The 16037-nt window shown below is 65.2% G+C and overlaps 5 protein-coding genes across 7 annotated transcripts in view; 2 read left to right on the top strand and 3 right to left on the bottom strand.

Annotated features, from left to right (window-relative positions):
- Nucleotides 1-52: 52 nt before the first annotated feature.
- Nucleotides 53-3034, top strand: CDK10 (cyclin dependent kinase 10). 2 transcript variants are annotated; one of them, XM_051629749.1, is made up of 13 exons: nucleotides 53-144; nucleotides 256-328; nucleotides 525-596; nucleotides 688-790; nucleotides 919-1000; nucleotides 1340-1407; nucleotides 1659-1711; nucleotides 1795-1864; nucleotides 1944-2003; nucleotides 2086-2209; nucleotides 2282-2421; nucleotides 2528-2580; nucleotides 2652-3034. In XM_051629749.1, exons 3-13 carry the CDS (start codon nucleotides 578-580, stop codon nucleotides 2753-2755), a joined length of 876 nt encoding a protein of 291 aa, XP_051485709.1. In that variant the 5' UTR covers nucleotides 53-144; nucleotides 256-328; nucleotides 525-577; the 3' UTR covers nucleotides 2756-3034. The 2 variants fall into 2 exon arrangements, with proteins under 2 accessions (XP_051485709.1, XP_051485708.1); XM_051629748.1 differs by lacking the exon at nucleotides 53-144 and having other exon boundaries at nucleotides 278-328; nucleotides 525-571.
- Nucleotides 3035-3232: 198 nt separating this feature from the next.
- On the bottom strand, nucleotides 3233-4645 carry SPATA2L (spermatogenesis associated 2 like). The gene is made up of 2 exons (XM_051629745.1): nucleotides 4313-4645; nucleotides 3233-4231 (listed from the first exon to the last, which is right to left on the bottom strand). The coding sequence occupies exons 1-2, from the start codon at nucleotides 4643-4645 to the stop codon at nucleotides 3392-3394; spliced, it is 1173 nt and encodes a 390-aa protein (XP_051485705.1). The 3' UTR covers nucleotides 3233-3391.
- Nucleotides 4559-8895, bottom strand: VPS9D1 (VPS9 domain containing 1). 2 transcript variants are annotated; one of them, XM_051629731.1, is made up of 16 exons: nucleotides 8737-8895; nucleotides 8470-8542; nucleotides 8306-8398; nucleotides 8058-8220; nucleotides 7843-7954; nucleotides 7632-7694; nucleotides 7451-7503; nucleotides 7293-7380; nucleotides 7015-7100; nucleotides 6485-6939; nucleotides 6245-6374; nucleotides 5977-6170; nucleotides 5814-5895; nucleotides 5599-5703; nucleotides 5014-5129; nucleotides 4559-4646 (listed from the first exon to the last, which is right to left on the bottom strand). In XM_051629731.1, the coding sequence occupies exons 1-15, from the start codon at nucleotides 8848-8850 to the stop codon at nucleotides 5054-5056; spliced, it is 1887 nt and encodes a 628-aa protein (XP_051485691.1). In that variant the 5' UTR covers nucleotides 8851-8895; the 3' UTR covers nucleotides 4559-4646; nucleotides 5014-5053. The 2 variants fall into 2 exon arrangements, with proteins under 2 accessions (XP_051485691.1, XP_051485692.1); XM_051629732.1 differs by lacking the exon at nucleotides 6485-6939 and having other exon boundaries at nucleotides 6245-6370.
- Nucleotides 8896-8958: 63 nt separating this feature from the next.
- ZNF276 (zinc finger protein 276) lies at nucleotides 8959-15626 on the top strand. The gene is made up of 11 exons (XM_051629734.1): nucleotides 8959-9172; nucleotides 10084-10393; nucleotides 10480-10532; nucleotides 11051-11527; nucleotides 11855-11933; nucleotides 12956-13033; nucleotides 13342-13452; nucleotides 13527-13602; nucleotides 14024-14141; nucleotides 14394-14493; nucleotides 14843-15626. The coding sequence occupies exons 1-11, from the start codon at nucleotides 8992-8994 to the stop codon at nucleotides 15126-15128; spliced, it is 1869 nt and encodes a 622-aa protein (XP_051485694.1). The 5' UTR covers nucleotides 8959-8991; the 3' UTR covers nucleotides 15129-15626.
- The window catches only part of FANCA (FA complementation group A), a 39576-nt gene continuing 39158 nt past the window's right edge, over nucleotides 15620-16037 (bottom strand). Inside the window, exon 44 of the mRNA XM_051629776.1 lies at nucleotides 15620-15841. Coding sequence (XP_051485736.1) covers nucleotides 15731-15841 — 111 coding nt within the window. The 3' untranslated portion in view covers nucleotides 15620-15730. The remainder of the gene's footprint in view (nucleotides 15842-16037) is intronic.

Here is a 16037-nt window from a genome sequence, read left to right as displayed (position 1 = left end):
ATGGCGGAGGCGGCTCCGGGGGCTTCGGCGGCGGCGGGGGAGGGGGGCTGCGGGGAGGGGGGCTGCGGGGACGGGGAGCTGGAGCCCCTGCGGCTGCGGCGGCTGCGGGGCGAGGGCTTCTTCGAGGTGCCCGCGGCAGACCGGGTGAGGGCCCGGGGGAGCGGGGCTGCCGGAGGTGGCTGGTGGGGGGGGCGGTGCGCGGGGCCTGCTGCGGGGGTGGGGGCTCCCGCCTGTGACCCTGCTCTTTGTTTCCAGCTGGGAAGGTGCCGGAGCGTGAAGGAGTTTGAGAAGCTGAATCGGATCGGAGAGGGCACCTACGGCATCGTGTGTAAGTGCGGCCCCGGCTGCTCCCCCCGGCCCGGGGGCAGCGCCAGCTCCCGGGCGGGCTCAGCCCCCCTGCCCGCATCCCGGCTGCTGGAGCGTGTGGGGCTGGGGGTGCCCTGGGGGCCGAGGCCGAGAGAAGGCCGGTGAGCACGGGGGTGATCAAACCGGGGTTTGTCTTCTGGTCTGTGCTGCTCTTCCAGACCGTGCCCGGGACACCGTGACAGATGAGACCGTGGCATTGAAGAAGGTGCGGATGGACAACGAGAAAGATGGTAACGGGAGCAGGGGCGGCTCCTGTGGGGGGTGGGAGGGTCCCCGGCCCCTGCCCCGGCAGCCACACAGGGTGGCTGTGCCTCTCTGCAGGGATGCCCATCAGCAGCCTGCGGGAGATCACCCTGCTCCTGGAGCTCCGGCACCCCAACATCGTGGAGCTGAAGGAGGTGGTGGTGGGGAACCATCTGGAGAGGTGAGTATCCCCTCTTTGCCTCCCAGACCCTTCCCAGTCCCTTCAGCCACCCCTCGCAGCACAGAGCAGCGCTGGGCACTGGAACGGTGGCCCAGGAGAGGCTCCTGACTGTGTCATGTCTCCAATAGTATTTTCTTGGTGATGGGGTACTGTGAGCAGGACCTGGCCAGCCTCCTTGAGAACATGCAGACACCTTTTTCAGAAGCTCAGGTAAAAGTTGGGCTGAGCTTTAGGTCCATCACCCCTGAGAGGGTCGTGCCACTCTAGCTAGAACCCACTGGCCACCAGTGAGGACTCCCCAGACATTGTACTGGGCTTCAGTAGGGCTGGGGTGAAGTAGGATTCCTGGGGTGCATGAGGAGCCTGGGCTTAGTCAGCTCTCACAGAACATTCCAGGGACTTTCCAGGCTGGGAGCAAACCCAGGGAAACAGCTGGAAGAAAATGTGCCCCAGCAGCCTGTGAGCTGCTCTGGGAGGATACAGGGACAGAGGTGTGGCAGAGCAGGGACAGCTGTGGCAGAGCTGGGTGCTCATGTCGTCTCTCTGCAGGTGAAGTGCATCATCCTGCAAGTCCTCAAGGGCCTTCAGTACCTCCATGAGAACTACATCATCCACAGGTGGGAGCAAGGGGACAGGGATATGGGGAGAAGGGGCTGAGGGGACTTGCCAGGATCACACTGTCCCTCCTCCACCTCCGGCACCCGGGTCCTGCAAGCTGGGAGCAGCCACGGGCAAATCCTGTGGGAGCTCTGGTGGGGCAGGGAGACTGCTGGATAATGGGATTGGCTTTTCTTGGTGAGGGCTGTGCAGCTGGGGGTGCGGGAGGAGCCGGGACCGGCGCTGACCGGCTGCCCTCCCCTTCTGGCAGGGACCTGAAGGTCTCCAACCTCCTCATGACTGACAAAGGCTGCGTGAAGATCGGTGAGTCCCAGATGTGCCCGCAGCTCCGTGACGTGCTGGAGTGAGGAGCTCACCTCCCTCCTGACCTCCAGCCTCTCTTGCAGCTGACTTTGGCCTGGCTCGTACCTACGGGTTGCCACCAAAGCCCATGACCCCCAAAGTCGTCACGCTCTGGTGAGTGGTGGCAGCAGGGGGGGTTCCTTTGTGCCGCCTCTGCCACTCTCCCCTCACACCCCTGCTGTCTCCTGCACAGGTACCGAGCGCCTGAGCTGCTGCTGGGGATGACGACGCAGACCACCAGCATCGACATGTGGTGAGGGGAGGGCCTGGGGGCCGCACACCCGTGGCGGGGGGTGGGTGGAGAGGGCTTCTCCTGCCCGTCCTCCGCCCCGCAGGGCTCTGGGCTGCATCCTGGCCGAGCTGCTGGCCCACAAGCCGCTGCTGCCGGGCACCTCCGAGATCCACCAGATCGACCTCATCGTGCAGCTCCTGGGAACGCCCAATGAAAACATCTGGCCGGTGAGGGTGGTGCGTGGTCTGCTGCCCCCCCCAGCAGCCCCCGCCCACAGCCCCTGACGCCCTGTCCCACAGGGTTTCTCGCGGCTGCCCCTGGTCACTCAGTACACGCTGCGGAAACAGCCCTACAACAACCTCAAGCACAAGTTCCCCTGGCTGTCGGAGGCTGGGCTGCGGCTCCTCAACTTCCTCTTCATGTACGATCCCAAGAAACGGTAAGAGCCCAGGGCAGGAGCCGGTGGGGGGGGAAACCTGCACCCCAGACAGGGCCGCCTGCATCACCCCCTTGGGCTGTGCCTGCCACGTCCCCCATCCCCGCAGGGCGACAGCGAAGGACTGCCTGGAGAGCTCCTACTTCAAGGAGAAGCCCCTGCGTGAGTAACCCTGGGCTGGGGCAAGGCTGGGGGGCTCTGAGCACTACTGACTCGCCATCTCTGCCCCCCAGCCTGCGAGCCAGAGCTCATGCCCACCTTCCCCCACCACCGCAACAAGCGGGCGGCCGCCGGCAGCGCGGGGACCGAGAGCCAGGCCAAGCGTGGCAAGCCCTGAGCAGGGGGAGGCAGAGCAAGGGGGGCTCTGTCCCCTCCAGGGATGGCTCCTGCATTCATGTCCCCTCCCCACTGCAGCGTGGGGACAGCCCGGCTGTGGCAGGGAGCACTGCTGCCCACAGCTTCAGCCCCAGAGCTGGGCAGGGGCAGGAGAGAGGAGAGAAGGGGCCAGGCCCCCCCCCCACGGCACAACAAGGAGAGGCTGGGGTACCAAGGGGGCCCCTCAACTGGCCAGGGGTCACCTCAACTTTGCTGTCAATAAAAGCAGCCGCCAGCAGCAGTGAGCAGTGACTTGTGTTGTCCCTCAGCCAGGGAAGTCCCAGCCCTGCTCTTCCACCTTCCTGCCACACATCTAGGGCCAAGGATACCCCAAAACTGGCCTCAAGTGGAGCACAGCCCCCCTTCCCCCAGGTGCTGTGGAGTTGGATGGCACCGCTGGCCCTATCCCTTTCCCTGAGCCCAAGGAGACCACCACAGCATGAGACAGCAGCACTTTACTGGGATGCACCGAGCCGGTTCGAGGGGAAACATGGGGCTGGAGCCCAACACCGGCCCCACTGCCGTGTTTTGGTGTCCCTGGGGTGGGGGTTTCCCCATCCTGCGATGAGCACAGCCAACAGCAGCCCGGCGGGGGGGGCTAGGAGCGGAGTGTGGTGCTGTCAGCCAGCAGCATGTCCACCTCTGTCCGCTGCAGCCAGAGCCGCTGCTGCCGCTCCCCATGCAGCTCCTGCCCGCGGTGCCGGCTGCGACATTCCCGCCCGGCAGCACAGCCGCCAGCGTGGAGCTGCTGGCAGGTGCCGCAGCAGTAGGAGGGCAGTGCGCCCTGGCCCAGGCAGGAGTGCAGCTGGTAGCAGGTCAGCCTGGGGGCAGCAGGGGGTAAATCCTGTTCCCCCAACACGGGGGGGCTTCTCCCTGTGCCAAGCTCTGACTCTGGGAAGAGGGGAGAGGAGGGATTGTCCAGGCCTGGGCTGCCTATGGAAGGCACCGGCTCCTGTCCGTGCTTGCAGTGCCAGCCCTGGTGCCTGCTGGGGTCCTTCCACAATGCTGGGGGGGCCACGTCCTCTCCCTCCATCTCCTCAGGGCTGGCTGGTGGCTCCTGGTAGAGATCCACGCTGTCATCAGCTGCCTGGCACCCCCTCCTTGGCACCTCCCGGTAGAGATCCTGGCGCTGTGTCCCCCGCCGCAGCACCTCCAGGCAGGCCTCCGGGTCCCCAGCCACCCGCCGGGCCTCCAGCAGCTCCTGGGCGCTGACCTGCTGTGGCCACAGCCGTGCCAGCACCTCCGCCAGGATTTCACACTCCAGCCGGCAGGCCAAGAAGCCACAGGCCGTGGCCACCAGCTCCGGCTCCGGTGGAAGCTGGGAGAGGACCAGGCTGTGCGGGTCCCGCTGCTCGTAGCCCAGCCGGCCGAAGCTCCGCACCAGATCGGCTTCAGGCAGCACCGGACGCAGCAGGTGGGTGTAGGCGCCGGAGAAGGTCTGCAAGGGGAGTGGGAACACAGCTGGGGACTCTGGCACCCCTGGTGTGACGCCCCAACCCGCTGCGTCCCAGGGCCTCACCTGGATGGTGCCGAACTCCCTGCGCCAGGGGTAGAGGTGCAGGTTGGCAGCCGCCAGCTCCAGCAGCCGGAAGGCGCTGGCCAAGCCCCGCAGGGCCGGGCCCAGCTCGGGGTGGCCCTGCAGCCCCCGGGCCAGCACGGAGGGAGCCTCCGGCTGCAGGGCCCCCAGCAGCGCCGGCTCCCGCCGCAGCTCCTGCCGCAGCCGCTGCTCGAAGGAGGGACGGGAGCAGGGCTCCCGCTCCAGGCAGCGCCGGTACTGGTCCCGGTGCTGCTCCAGGTGCCGCTCCCGGTGCTCCTGCCCGTACTCCTGCCGCAGCGCTGAGCCCGCACACATCCTGGGGTGCAGCAGCCTGAGATCCCACGTCCCGGTCCCCCGAGAACCACACCCAGCTTCCCCCGGGCCCGCTTCCTCCCGCCCCCAGACCCTATCCCCCCCCGAGGCCGCCCCCCTGGCTCCCCCTCCCGGCTCCCCCGGGCCCCGTTCCCCCCGCCGGTCCCTCCCGATCCCTGCCCCGCTCCCGGTTCCCCCCGCGGTGCCTCTCCCCGAACCTGCCTGCCCCGCGCTCCCCTTCCGCTTCCCGGGCCCCGCCCCCCGCCGCGAGGCCCCGCCCCCCGCCCGGGGTTGTTGCCGACAGCGCCGCCTGCGGGGCGGGAGGAGCCGCCGGGCCCAGCACGGGGGGCTCGGGGCGGGGCAGCACGTGCCTGCGGCGGGGGCGGGTCCGGGGTCCCCGGGGCCGGCTCCTCACGGCAGGGACTCCAGGTAGGCCAGGGCGCTCTGCAGGGATGTCAGGCAGTACCCCTCCTCCCCGATCAGGTACCTGCGCCGCAACGGCACCGCGAGGTCACCCACAGGACGCTGCGGCCGCCCGGAGCCAGCCACCATCACCGCAGCACCGCAGCCGGGAGATCACCAGTGCCACCACAGCCAGGAGATCGCCAGTGCCACCACAGCCAGGAGATCACCAGTGCCACCACAGCACCACAGCTGGACATCACCACCACCACTGCACCGCCATGGCCAGAACAGTGCCACCACCACCCAGCTGCCACAGCCAGGACACTGCCACAACTGGCACACCCCCACAGTCACAACGCTGCCACATCCAAGGCAGTGCCACAAGCAGGACCAGGGCTAGGACACTGACATAACTGAGACATGGCCACCGCCCCACAGCCCTGCACCCATCAGAGCCGTGGCCCCCGCTCATCTCCCCTCCTCCAGCCCTGCCACGAGCAGGGGGACAGTACCCGCTGCAAGACCCCAGCCCCTGGGACCCCTAGCCCTACCCCTCGTGGATGAACTCCTCCATGGCAGCACACTCGGAGAGCAGCTGGGGCAGCCCGGTCCGCAGCACCACGTAGGACAAGATGGGCAGCAGGTCATCCGCCCCTCTGCCACCAACAGCACCCGTCAGCCACTGCCAGCCCCCACCAGCCACGGCCACCCCCAGCCCCGGGGCAGCGGGGCAGGGTCTGCGACCCCCGGTGCCCCCCATACTCACACGGCAGCAGAGGCGGGGGTCCGGCCGTCCCGGGCGCCGCTGTACTCCTCGGCACACTCGCAGATGCTGCGCAGAGCTCGCACTGCGGCACAGAGCGGGCGCTGAGGGTCACCCCGCCACCCCCTCAGGCCTCCCCACTCCCACCCCCAGACCCTCCCCGCACCGATGCACTCCAGCTTCCTGCGGGGACAGGTCTCCAGCGGGATGAGGCGCAGGTCCTGGATGGCGGAGCCGTAGGCGGGGCAGCCGGCGGCCGGGGGGAAGAGCCGGGAGGACAGGCCCATGTCGGCGGGGCTGGCGTGCCGGTGCTGCTCCATGCTGCGGGCCAGGGCGGCCTCGCGGGGCTGGTGCACGCTCCTGGGGGGCAGAGAGGAGAGGGGCTGCGAGGAGGGTCCTGGAGGACGGCAGGGACCCCCCCGGGGCCACCCTACCTGTAGAGGGCCAGCAGCGGGGCCCAGAGCGGGGGGAAGAAGGCCTCCTCCAGGCAGGCCAGGCACTGGTCCTTGCCGGCGGCGGTGCTCAGCCCCTCGAAGGCCAACAGCGTCAGCGCCAGCAGCCTGTCTGGGACGGGACAAGTTATGCAGCACCCCCTCAGGACCCCCACCCCGCACCCCAGCTCCAACAATGGGGCCCCTCCCTGAGAGCCCCCCAAGGCAGCGGCCGCCCCTCACCGATGGCGTTGTGGATGTCCCGCACGACGCCCTTCAGCTGCTCGGGCAGCGTGGCGCCGGCCGGGGGTTCTGCTTCCTCGGGGGACGCCAAGAAACGCTCCAGGTCCTCAAAGGAGCTTTCCCGGGGGGCCGGGGGGGCTGCTGCCGGCCCCCTGCCCTCCGCCTGCAGGCTGTCGGGGCCGTCAGCGAGGGGGGTGCTGGAGAGGCTGTGCCGCAGCCCGGCCGCGCCGTGCTCGGGCACCGAGAACATGCAGTGGAGGCTGCGGGAGGCCCGGAGGCGGCAGCCCCCCGGCTGGGTGGGCAGCGAGCCCCCCACCTCCGGTGAGGGGAAGGGGAGGCCGGCGGAGGAGGCTGGGTTGGCCTCGGCAGGACCCTGGCTGAGGGCTGGGTAGAGGCGGGCGTACACCCGGCACTGCAGCTGCCGCAGGAGCCGGGCGATGGGGTGCTCGGGGCAGCTGGAGGCAGAGGGAGGAGGTGGGTGGGGGGCACTGGGACGTGGCCCCCAGGGCCTTTTCCCACCCTGGCCCTACCTGAGGAGGCAGGAGAAGAGCCCCGGCACCAGGGAGGGATCCAATGGGCTCTGCTGCAGCCTGGCCTTCCACTGCCTCGGCCACTCCTGGGGAGGGCCATAGACAGTCAGCAGGGATGGGATGGTGTCCTGCCCCATGGGATGGCTGCCTGCCCCAGCAGCACCCAGGAGTGTCAAGACCTCCTGCCCCACAACCCCCAGGACAGGATGCACCCTGCCCCATGGCACTGTCTCCTACCCCCATGGCACCCACAGCAGCAGCCCTTAGCACCTACTCACATGGTCCTGCTCGTACTCCAGGATGGCGGCGTACAGGGCCCTCTGCTCCTGCTCCTCGGGGGTGAGGGCCACGCTGCTGGAGAACCTCCTGGAGACAGACAGTGCCAGGTGATGGCAGCTCCCAGGGTGGCCCCTGCACCCCAGGGACCCCCCCTCACCGGTTGGCAGCCTCCTGCAGCCGCAGCCGCCGCTCCTCCATCTTCCTCTGCAGCTGGGCCACGGCACAGTTAAGGCTCCGGAGCTGCACAGCAGCCAGCCCACCCCGCCCACCCACTGCCCTGCTGAGCCCGGTGCGGTGGCAGGGCCGGAACTCAGAGCTGTCTCCACCAGGAAGGATACGGTTTCCTCCCTGGCCTTGGCGATCACCAGGTTCTCCATCATCTGCCGCTGCAGGGACAGTGTCTGTGAAGTAAACAGGGTGTTGGGGACACCCACCCAAAGCCCACAGCCCACAGGGTGGTGGCATGGCGCAGGGGCTCCCCCAGGCACCACAGGACCCTCTGCCCTCCCTCCCCAGCCTCCCACCCTAGGGGGGTGGGTCCCCACTTGCCAGGGAGGTCTTCTGCAAGGCTTGGCTGGGGTTCAGTCGTGCCACCCGTGCCTCATAGGCAGCCTTCAGCTTCTGGTTCTGCAGAGAGGCCTCCTCCAGCGGCGTCAGCTCCCTGCCAGGAGCCAGCCCTCAGCACCCAGGGCATGGGGACAGGACCCAGGACCCCGTCCCTTCCCCACCGGTCCATGGGCACCCTCATGTCTGACCCCCCATACTTGCGGGTGCTCTGGGCCTCGCTGATCTGCAGCTTCTGGAAGATCTCCGGGGGCAGGAAGGGGGAGAGCTTCCCTCCCTCATCCGAGAAGACCCGGCGGTGCCTGGGGAGGGGCGCGGGACCCCCGCTCCGCTCCGTCACTGCCGGCGTTGCCTGGGCTTTCCCTTGGGAGGGAAGGACAGGTCAGTTCCACAGCCCCAGCCTGACCCTGGGCTCGGGGGACACAGCTCCCCACAGCCCCTCACTCACCCAGCGCCGCTGCGATGGACTTGACCCTCTCCAGGCACTGCTCGGCCAGCTTCAGCATCTTGGGGGTGTCGGGGGTGACCTCCTGGCTGCCCTCTGCGGGGAGGGGCAGGGGGTTGGAGACGCCGGGGGAGGGCGGGAGGGTCCGTGCGGGGGTCCTGCCCTACCTGTCCCAGCCGCCTCCTCCTGCAGGGCCTGGGCGATGAACGCGATGCTCTTCAGGTACTCCACGTAGGCCTCCTGCCAGAGGGCGGGGGCTGAGCCGCGGTGCCCCCCGGCAGCCCCAGCCCGGCGGAGACCCCCGCCACCCTCCAGACCCCGCAGCCTGCCCGGGGGGGGGGGCATGGCCTGGAGGGGCGCAGGGTGGTCCCGGAGCCGGGGAGAGCCCGAGCCCCAGGGAGGGGGCAGCCCCCGGGGCCCCGCCCCGCGCTCACCCGCCGCCGGCCGCCGCTGTCCATCTCCAGCGCGCCGCTCGCCGCCCTCATGGCGGCCTGCAGAGCCCGGCCCGCCGCGGCACCCCCGGGCCCGTCGCTGCCCGCCGCGGCCATGGCGGCCGCCGCCGCCCGGAACGGCGCGATCGGGGCCGCGGAACCGGGGGGGAGCGCGGCGGGACCGGACCCCGCGGGGACCTCCCAGCCGCCAGGGGGCGCCGCGCCGGGCGGGGCGCGTCGGGCCGGGCCGCGGCGGCGATGAAGCGCGATCGGCGCGGCCGGTTCCTGGCGGCCGCGGGCGGCCCCGGCAGCCCCGAGCCCCGGCGGCGGCCCGGAGCGGCCTCCCGCGGCCCCGAGGCGGCCGAGCCCCCCGCGGGGTGGGCCCCGGCGGCCGCCGCCTGGACGCGGCCTGGCGCCCTCAGCGCGGCCTCGGAGGCAGGTGAGGCCCGGGCGGGACGGGCCCGCGGGGCCGGGCGGGGGGCGCAGCGGGCGGGCCCGGCCCGGGGGTCCCTCCCGCGGGGAATGGAGCCGCTGTCGGGGGCACGGGCGGGCGGGGCCGCGCAGGGCCGAGCCCCGGCGCGGGCAGCTCCGGGGGCGGGCGCCCGGCGGGACGGGCGGTGTGAGGCTGACACGGCCCCGGGGCTGCGAGCGGGGGCTGCCCCTGCTGGGGGGTCATTCGTGGCCTGGCCCCGGTTTGGGGGCGGCCGGTGGCCTCGGGCCCCGCTGCCAGCGTGGCTGGGCCGGGAGATAAGTGTGATCATCTAACGGTTCAGCCTTGGGTATCGAGAGACAAACGGGCGGCGGCGGGAACACCCTCCGGGACGGCACCCGGGCTGCCCCCCGCCCCGCCCCGCCTCGGGGGGAGGCTTCCGCGCCCCGGAACGCTCCCCGGTGTGTGCCCCCTCCGGCCCCTTCCTGGGGCTCTGCGGGTGTCCCCGCGGGCTCTGTCACCCGTCACCCCGCGGCCAGGACTCAGCGGAGGGACGGGGCTGGGATGCCGGGGGCGATGGTTTGTGTCCTGCCCCGGCAGCTCCGCGGCACCGCCCCGGGGGCTGAGAGCGGGGCGAGGCGGGGCTGGGAGTGCTGTGGAGATAAACACCGGGCTTAAGGCGAGGGATGTGTCAGGAAGGGCACAAATGGCTGTGGGAGAGCCCTGCGAATGGGGCGGTTGGGCCAGAAGAGGCGATTTCAGGGTCAGCCAGGTGTGGAGCAGGGCCTCAATCCACGGGGGGGGGGGTCACAGGGAAGGTCTCACTCTTCCTGCCTGGGTTTTCTGTGCCTGGATCCAGGGAAGGGAAACATCTTCCAGCTGCCGCGCTCTTAGGGCTGCGTTTGGTCCTTCTCTGGCAGGAATCGGCAGGGCCCTGAGCACCGGCTACTGTCGCCTCTGCCACGGGAAGTTCTCCTCCAGGAGCCTGCGGAATGCCTTCGGGAAGGTGCCGGTGATGGGGGAGAACTCGGAGAAGCAGCGCCGGGTGGATCAGGTCTTCTTCACCGACTTCCAGCGGCTGGTGGGCGTGGCGGTGCGGCAGGACCCCGCGCTGCCCCAGTTCGTCTGCAAGAAATGCCATGCCCAGTTCTACAAGTGCCGCAGCGTCCTCCGCACCTTCATCCAGAGGGTGAACGCCTCTCCCACCGGCCACGCCAAGGCCAAAGGAAAGTACGTGGCCTTTCTTTCTCCCCGGGAGCAGCGCCGTCCCGCGCGCGGCCACTCCGTAACCGCGCTGTGCCGCTCTGGTTTTGCAGGAGCGGCGCGGTGCAGCCCCAGCCGGGCGCCGAAGGAGCTGCTGCCTGCCTGGGTGAGTTCCTGCGTGTGGAGATGCTTCCCTTTTCCTACCCTGGGTTTTACGGGCGTCGAAGAGGGATCACCCAGCAGGGCGGGTCCTGCGCTCCTTGCTCTGGCTGGTTATGGTTCCTCCAGCTCTCCAGGAGGATCTGCCGGCCTCCCCAAGCAGAGCTGAACGGGCACAGGCTGAGGCAGGGGGTACCGAGAGCAGTGGGGAGGCAGTGCCAGGCCTGTCTCAGCCACCATCAAACACAGGGGGCAATATACACTTTGAGCTGTAAAACATCTTTTGAGCTGTGAAGTTAATGCTGTTGTCAGGCACTGGGACTGCCCCAGCCCATCCGGCTGCAGCACCTCCAGCGTGTGTCCCACCTGAGGCCAAAGCCCAGTGCAGCCTTGGGGACAGTGGGTGGGCAGCCCTGTCCACTCCCCACGGGGTAGCAGGTCCCTCCTTGTGTCACCCCCCCCGCGGCTGGCTGTCCCCTTGGCAGGCCCAGGGGACTGATGGCGCGCGCTGCTCTCCCCCGGCAGTCGACCTGATCACCTCCAGCCCCCAGTGCCTGCACAGCCTGGTGACCTGGGCACACGCCCACGCTGGGGGCTGCCCCTCAGCACCCAGCCTGCAGAGCGTCCTCTCCTCCGAGTACTGCGGCATCATCCGCGCCGTCTGGGGCTGCGGCCACGGCCACGACTACGTGATGGACACGGACTCGGACTGTAGCTCCCTGCTGGTCGACAACGCCTTGTCTGTCAAACGGGAGTGGAACAAGAGCACAGCCCAGTGCTTGACTGACAATGGGGCAGACAGTGCCGAGGCTGTTCCTGCTCCCAGAGCAAGGACGAGTCCCTGCCAGCAGCCCACAAACAAAGGGACTGCATTGGTGCTGCTGGATGTGGAGAACGAGCCGCCACAGAACAGGGATTCATCTCACTCACAACTGGACAGTGAGACCTCCTGCCAGGAGAAAGCCCCGCCGCAGCCCGTGTCCCCCCTGAGTGCTGCCCCAGGTAAGGGATTCTCCTGCAGATCTCCCTCCAGGAGAGGGCAGGGAGCTGGGAGCTGGCCCAGGAAACAGCAGTGGGGCTGGACCCCTTCCTTGGAGAGGCTGTGGCTCCTTGGGGAGCACACAGACTCCAACTGGGGAGCACAGGGGAGAGTGGTCTCTGAGCGCATGAGATGTGGACTTTGGTTTAAAGAATGAAAAATTAGTCACAGAGCACACGTTTTCATGTGGTATGAGCCACCACGAGCAGTTGGTTCCTCCTCAGCAGCTCTTGCTGGCCTGTTTCCCCTGCTTTTCCTTGTAACCCACCCTGTTCTCCTTCATTCCCTAGGACAGTTGAGTGAGAAGCAGGTTCTGTCTGCAACGTCGGATGAGCGGGTAAAAGACGAGTTCAGTGACCTTTCTGAGGGGTGAGAGAAGAGTGGGTTTAAAACAGCCTAAATGTCTTCTTTGCGAATGTGAAATGACCCTCCTGGGAGAGAGCTCTGGTCTCCACGAGCCACCCAGCCCTGGTGGCCCCTCAGAGCTGGCACTGGAGGTGCTGGGCAGGGGCTCTGCCGTGGCCGTGCCAGAGCTCAGCTCACTGCCCCTTCTGGGGGGGTGTTTGCACACACGTGTGCTCTCTGTGCTTGCTGGCTGCTTCCAGCAAACCTCCTGGGGTTTTTTCCTCCTCTGCCCTGGGGAAGGACCAGTGGAGGGTGCTGCTCTGGGAGAATGCTCGGAGAAGTCACCCCCTGTGCCCGTGGGGAGAGCGATTAATTGGGAAGCGGGAGCGGGAGGGATGCTGGCACTTTGCAGTCTGTGTGATCAGAGATGGGGCTGAATCCTTCACATGCAGGTGCTTGAAGTGAGAGGATTGGACCCGACTGATAACATAGTCCAGTCATTCTGAGTCTAAAGTACCAATGGCCAAGGGCAGGACAGCCATCAGCTGTCACGTTAGAAGTGCCCTGACAATTTATTGCCTGTTTCCTGTGTTTGGAATTAATTGCTTCTTTATAGCATAGGACTTAAAAGGGGAGAAACCCCCACCAAAACCTCTGTGGCTGCTGCCTATCAGGAAATACAGAAATTCCTTAATCTGCTCCAGGCAGTAACACAGCATTCTGGCTCTGCAAATTTCCTTTTCCCTGTGTGAAAAGTGGTGGCATTGTCCCTTAACAGTGAGCAGATCTGTTCAGTGACAGCTGGGGTCTGTTCTTGGTTCCTCTCTCAGAGATCTGGTCTGAAAAGACCCCGGATTTGCTGCTTGCTGTGTTCACTGGTGCTGTGGTTGCTTGGGGAGGTGACAGGGGAGGAGCTTCAGCTACCAACCCTGCCGGGGGAGATGGATGCGCTGGGAACAGGGAACATGAATTGCTGCGGCCAGAGATGCTGGTGCTGGAGCCCCAGCTCAGTGCTGTGTCAGTGAAGGCTGTCTTCTCACTCTCAGGGACTTCTTGAGTGACGATGAAAATGAGAAGAGAAATGTGCAATCTTCAGACGACTCCTTCGAGCCTTACCCTGAGAAGTAAGGGGGTGATGGGGTGGTGGGGAGGGGCGGGAGGGCCGGGGCCCACCTCCCTTTCCCTTCACGGCTTCATGTCCCTCCCTGTCCCCAGCTGGAGGTGACAGCATTGCTATGTCCACCCTGAGCTCCCCTCAGGTTGAAGCCAGAGCACATCCCCCTTCCCCAAGCCCAGCCCTGATGACCACAGCTTTGCTCCATGTCCTTGCCCAATGCAAGCACCAGGCAAAGCCACCAGACCCGGAGTGACCCCGCGGGATGAGTAGAACCAACACCCCACATTAACCCCCTGTCCCTCTTCCTTCTTGGAGGGTTTCTAGCAAGAAAAGTGACAGCAAAGAAACAAAGAAGGCAGAAGAGCCCAAAATAAGGAAGAAGCCGGGGCCTAAGCCAGGCTGGAAAAAAAAAATCAAATGTGAAAGGTAAGAAGGAGCGGGCAGTGGGCAGGCAGAGCCTGGGCCCCAACGTGCCACTGACAGCAGCCTCTGCTCTGCAGGGAGGAGCTGCCAACCATCTACAAGTGTCCTTACCAGGGCTGCACAGCTGTCTACAGAGGGGCAGATGGCATGAAGGTGAGTTTGGGGTTTGTTCCTGTCCCCAGCACCCCGCTTTGGGTGGCACAGAGCTGTTTCCATAGGGGGAGAGGATCCCTGATGGGTTTAATTCACCTGGCTCTGCAGGAGAGAGCAGGTGATGGAATGAAGCAGTCTGAGGGCTTTTTCTGTGTTCCCAAAAGCAACAGGAGTTCCTTCTTTTCTGGAATTCTGCTGCTGGTTTGGCAGCCGCTCTTGGAACAAGCTTGGCTGTGTCCTGTTAAAGCCTCTGCTGCCAGGGGTAGGTTTGGGTGGAAGTCTGGTTTTCCCCAGAGTGCTGATGCACAAGCCTGTTGAGATGGGGGTCTCAGTTATTATGGAGTTCAGGTTTGTCTCTGGCAATCACAGCCCTGATCTGTACCAGACGATCAGCACTAGAACCTCTGTCCTTGCTTTACAGAAACACATCAAAGAGCACCACGAAGAGGTTCGGGAGAGGCCCTGTCCTCACCCAGGCTGCAACAAGGTGTTCATGATTGACCGGTACCTACAGCGCCACGTCAAGCTGATCCACACAGGTGGGTCCAGGGGGACTCTGCTCACCCCATGGGCATTACCAGCACCCAACAACTCATGGCACAGGGCTTGCAGGTGCTGTGGTGAGACTGTGGGGTGTAGAACTGCCTGTGAGCCTGTAACAAGGCATCAAGTGGGAGATGCGAGGCAGGGGGAGGAATTTAGGTTCCACCAGCAAGTGTGGGCAGCTGTGTGTGTGCATTCCCTGCACTAAGCAAGCAGCAGAGGGATGATTCTGGCTTCTCCCATTGCAGAGGTACGGAATTACATCTGTGATGAGTGTGGGCAGACCTTCAAGCAACGCAAACACCTCTCAGTCCACCAGATGAGGCACTCGGGAGCAAAGCCCCTCCAGTAAGTGCACAAATCCCATCCCTTTTCCTAGTCACAACAGATGAAGGGGTAGTGAGGTTCTGTGGAACTCACAGAGTAAGTCTATGCCACAACTCCGGCCTGGAGCTGGGTGAATCACTTTAAATGTCCATCCACAACACATGCTCCAGCTCTTGAGTTTCTCTTCCTGGTGCCTGTTGGAGCTCAGCAGGTGGATGCTCAGCTACGAGCTGTAGGCCTGAGGAGACCCGTGTTGCATGACTGGGTGGTTGTAGGAGACACTATGAGTGAGCAGCTCTGAGGCTGTGGTTGTCTTCTCCTGGGTTTATCCACCATGACTGCGTGCTGAGGCCCTGCCTTGGCCTTGCAGGTGTGAAATCTGCGGGTTCCAGTGCCGCCAGCGCGCGTCCCTCAAGTACCACATGACCAAACACAAAGCTGAGACAGAGCTGGAGTTTGCCTGTGACCAGTGTGGGAAGCGCTTTGAGAAGGCCCATAACCTTAATGTCCACATGTCCATGGTGCACCCTCTGACTCAGACTCAGGACAAAGCCAAGCCACTGGAGCCAGAGCCCATTCTCCTCCTCAACACTTCAGGGACTTCAGAAAGCCAGGTGGTTAAACCAGAAGTGACTGTGCAGCCAGAGCCCACCTGAAGGGACCAGGGACACTTCCCCAGTCCAGCCCTGTAGAAACTGTACGGCAGAGGAGATGGTTCATCTATGTTTTAGTCTCCCAAGGAACTCAGTGGAATTAGCTTCAGCTTGCTCAGAAAAGGCTTGTTCTCATGCTGTGATTCTCCGTGCTCACGTCCAGTTCAGCAGTGTCGTACTAAGAGTCTGTCTCATCCCTGGAGAGGGGACGTGGGCAGCAAGCCCTCTGTCCTCCTTCTCCCCACACACACAGTGTCTAAACGATGTTGGCCACAACCCTTCCCTGCCTACTCAAGCTGCTGCCTGGACAGAAGTGCCCTCAGCAGCCCCAAGTGTACAGAGGACAGAGGAGCAACTTCAAGCAGACATTTTGTTTTGGAAAAAAAAAAAAAAAAAAAAAAGAATTATTTCCAAAGCAAGTCTAAACTGAAATTTGTAACCAACTTTTTATTGTAACAAGAGCTTCATGGTTATGCTTGTAATAAATTATTTACAAAGTAATTTGAAAGAAATGGCACTGGTGAGAAGGTTGCACCGTGTCTGTCCTTTCCTCCATAGTCAGGGTGTTCTGGTCAGATGGTCAGGCTGGGTCTGCCCGTCCTTTGTCAGTCAAACAGGACCAGCTCTTCATCCAGCTCCATGGCCATGGCAGGTCTTGAGAAGTGCAGGAGGGTTGCTCCCAGCTCTGGGTCAAGCTCTTCACAGGTGGCCAGTAGCTGGGGAGGGGACAAGTAGCCAGCGTTAGACCCAGCCGTGCAGCCTCTCAGCGAGTTACAGCAACAGGAGATCATTGTGCTGCTTCCCAGCAAGGAGCAGGGAGAGGAGAGGGAAGCTGGTGCTGGAACAGCCCTGAGGATGTGGCTGTAGCAGTGGCTGAGCACCAGGTATCCTCCACTGCTCCCAATCCCGCAG

This window comes from Apus apus, chromosome 11 (assembly GCF_020740795.1).
Source record: "Apus apus isolate bApuApu2 chromosome 11, bApuApu2.pri.cur, whole genome shotgun sequence".
Lineage (NCBI taxonomy): Eukaryota > Metazoa > Chordata > Aves > Apodiformes > Apodidae > Apus > Apus apus.
This window is presented reverse-complemented; position numbering and strand designations above follow the sequence as displayed.

Bases quoted from the DNA above. Each gene is read 5' to 3' on its own strand.
- VPS9D1 (XM_051629731.1), bottom strand. From the start codon at position 8,850: ATGGCCGCGGCGGGCAGCGACGGGCCCGGGGGTGCCGCGGCGGGCCGG. The intron at 7,101-7,292 runs GTGAGTAGGTGC...GGCCCTCCCCAG, and splicing joins TGGAGTACGAGCAGGACCAT to GAGTGGCCGAGGCAGTGGAA. The intron at 6,940-7,014 runs GTAGGGCCAGGG...CTCTGCCTCCAG, and splicing joins CTCTTCTCCTGCCTCCTCAG to CTGCCCCGAGCACCCCATCG.
- CDK10 (XM_051629749.1), top strand. The intron at 2,004-2,085 runs GTGAGGGGAGGG...TCCGCCCCGCAG, and splicing joins ACCACCAGCATCGACATGTG to GGCTCTGGGCTGCATCCTGG. The intron at 2,581-2,651 runs GTGAGTAACCCT...TCTGCCCCCCAG, and splicing joins CTTCAAGGAGAAGCCCCTGC to CCTGCGAGCCAGAGCTCATG.
- ZNF276 (XM_051629734.1), top strand. From the start codon at position 8,992: ATGAAGCGCGATCGGCGCGGCCGGTTCCTGGCGGCCGCGGGCGGCCCC. The intron at 10,533-11,050 runs GTGAGTTCCTGC...CTCCCCCGGCAG, and splicing joins AGGAGCTGCTGCCTGCCTGG to TCGACCTGATCACCTCCAGC. The intron at 13,453-13,526 runs GTAAGAAGGAGC...TCTGCTCTGCAG, and splicing joins AAAAAAATCAAATGTGAAAG to GGAGGAGCTGCCAACCATCT.
- SPATA2L (XM_051629745.1), bottom strand. From the start codon at position 4,645: ATGTGTGCGGGCTCAGCGCTGCGGCAGGAGTACGGGCAGGAGCACCGG. The intron at 4,232-4,312 runs GTGAGGCCCTGG...CTCCCCTTGCAG, and splicing joins GGGAGTTCGGCACCATCCAG to ACCTTCTCCGGCGCCTACAC.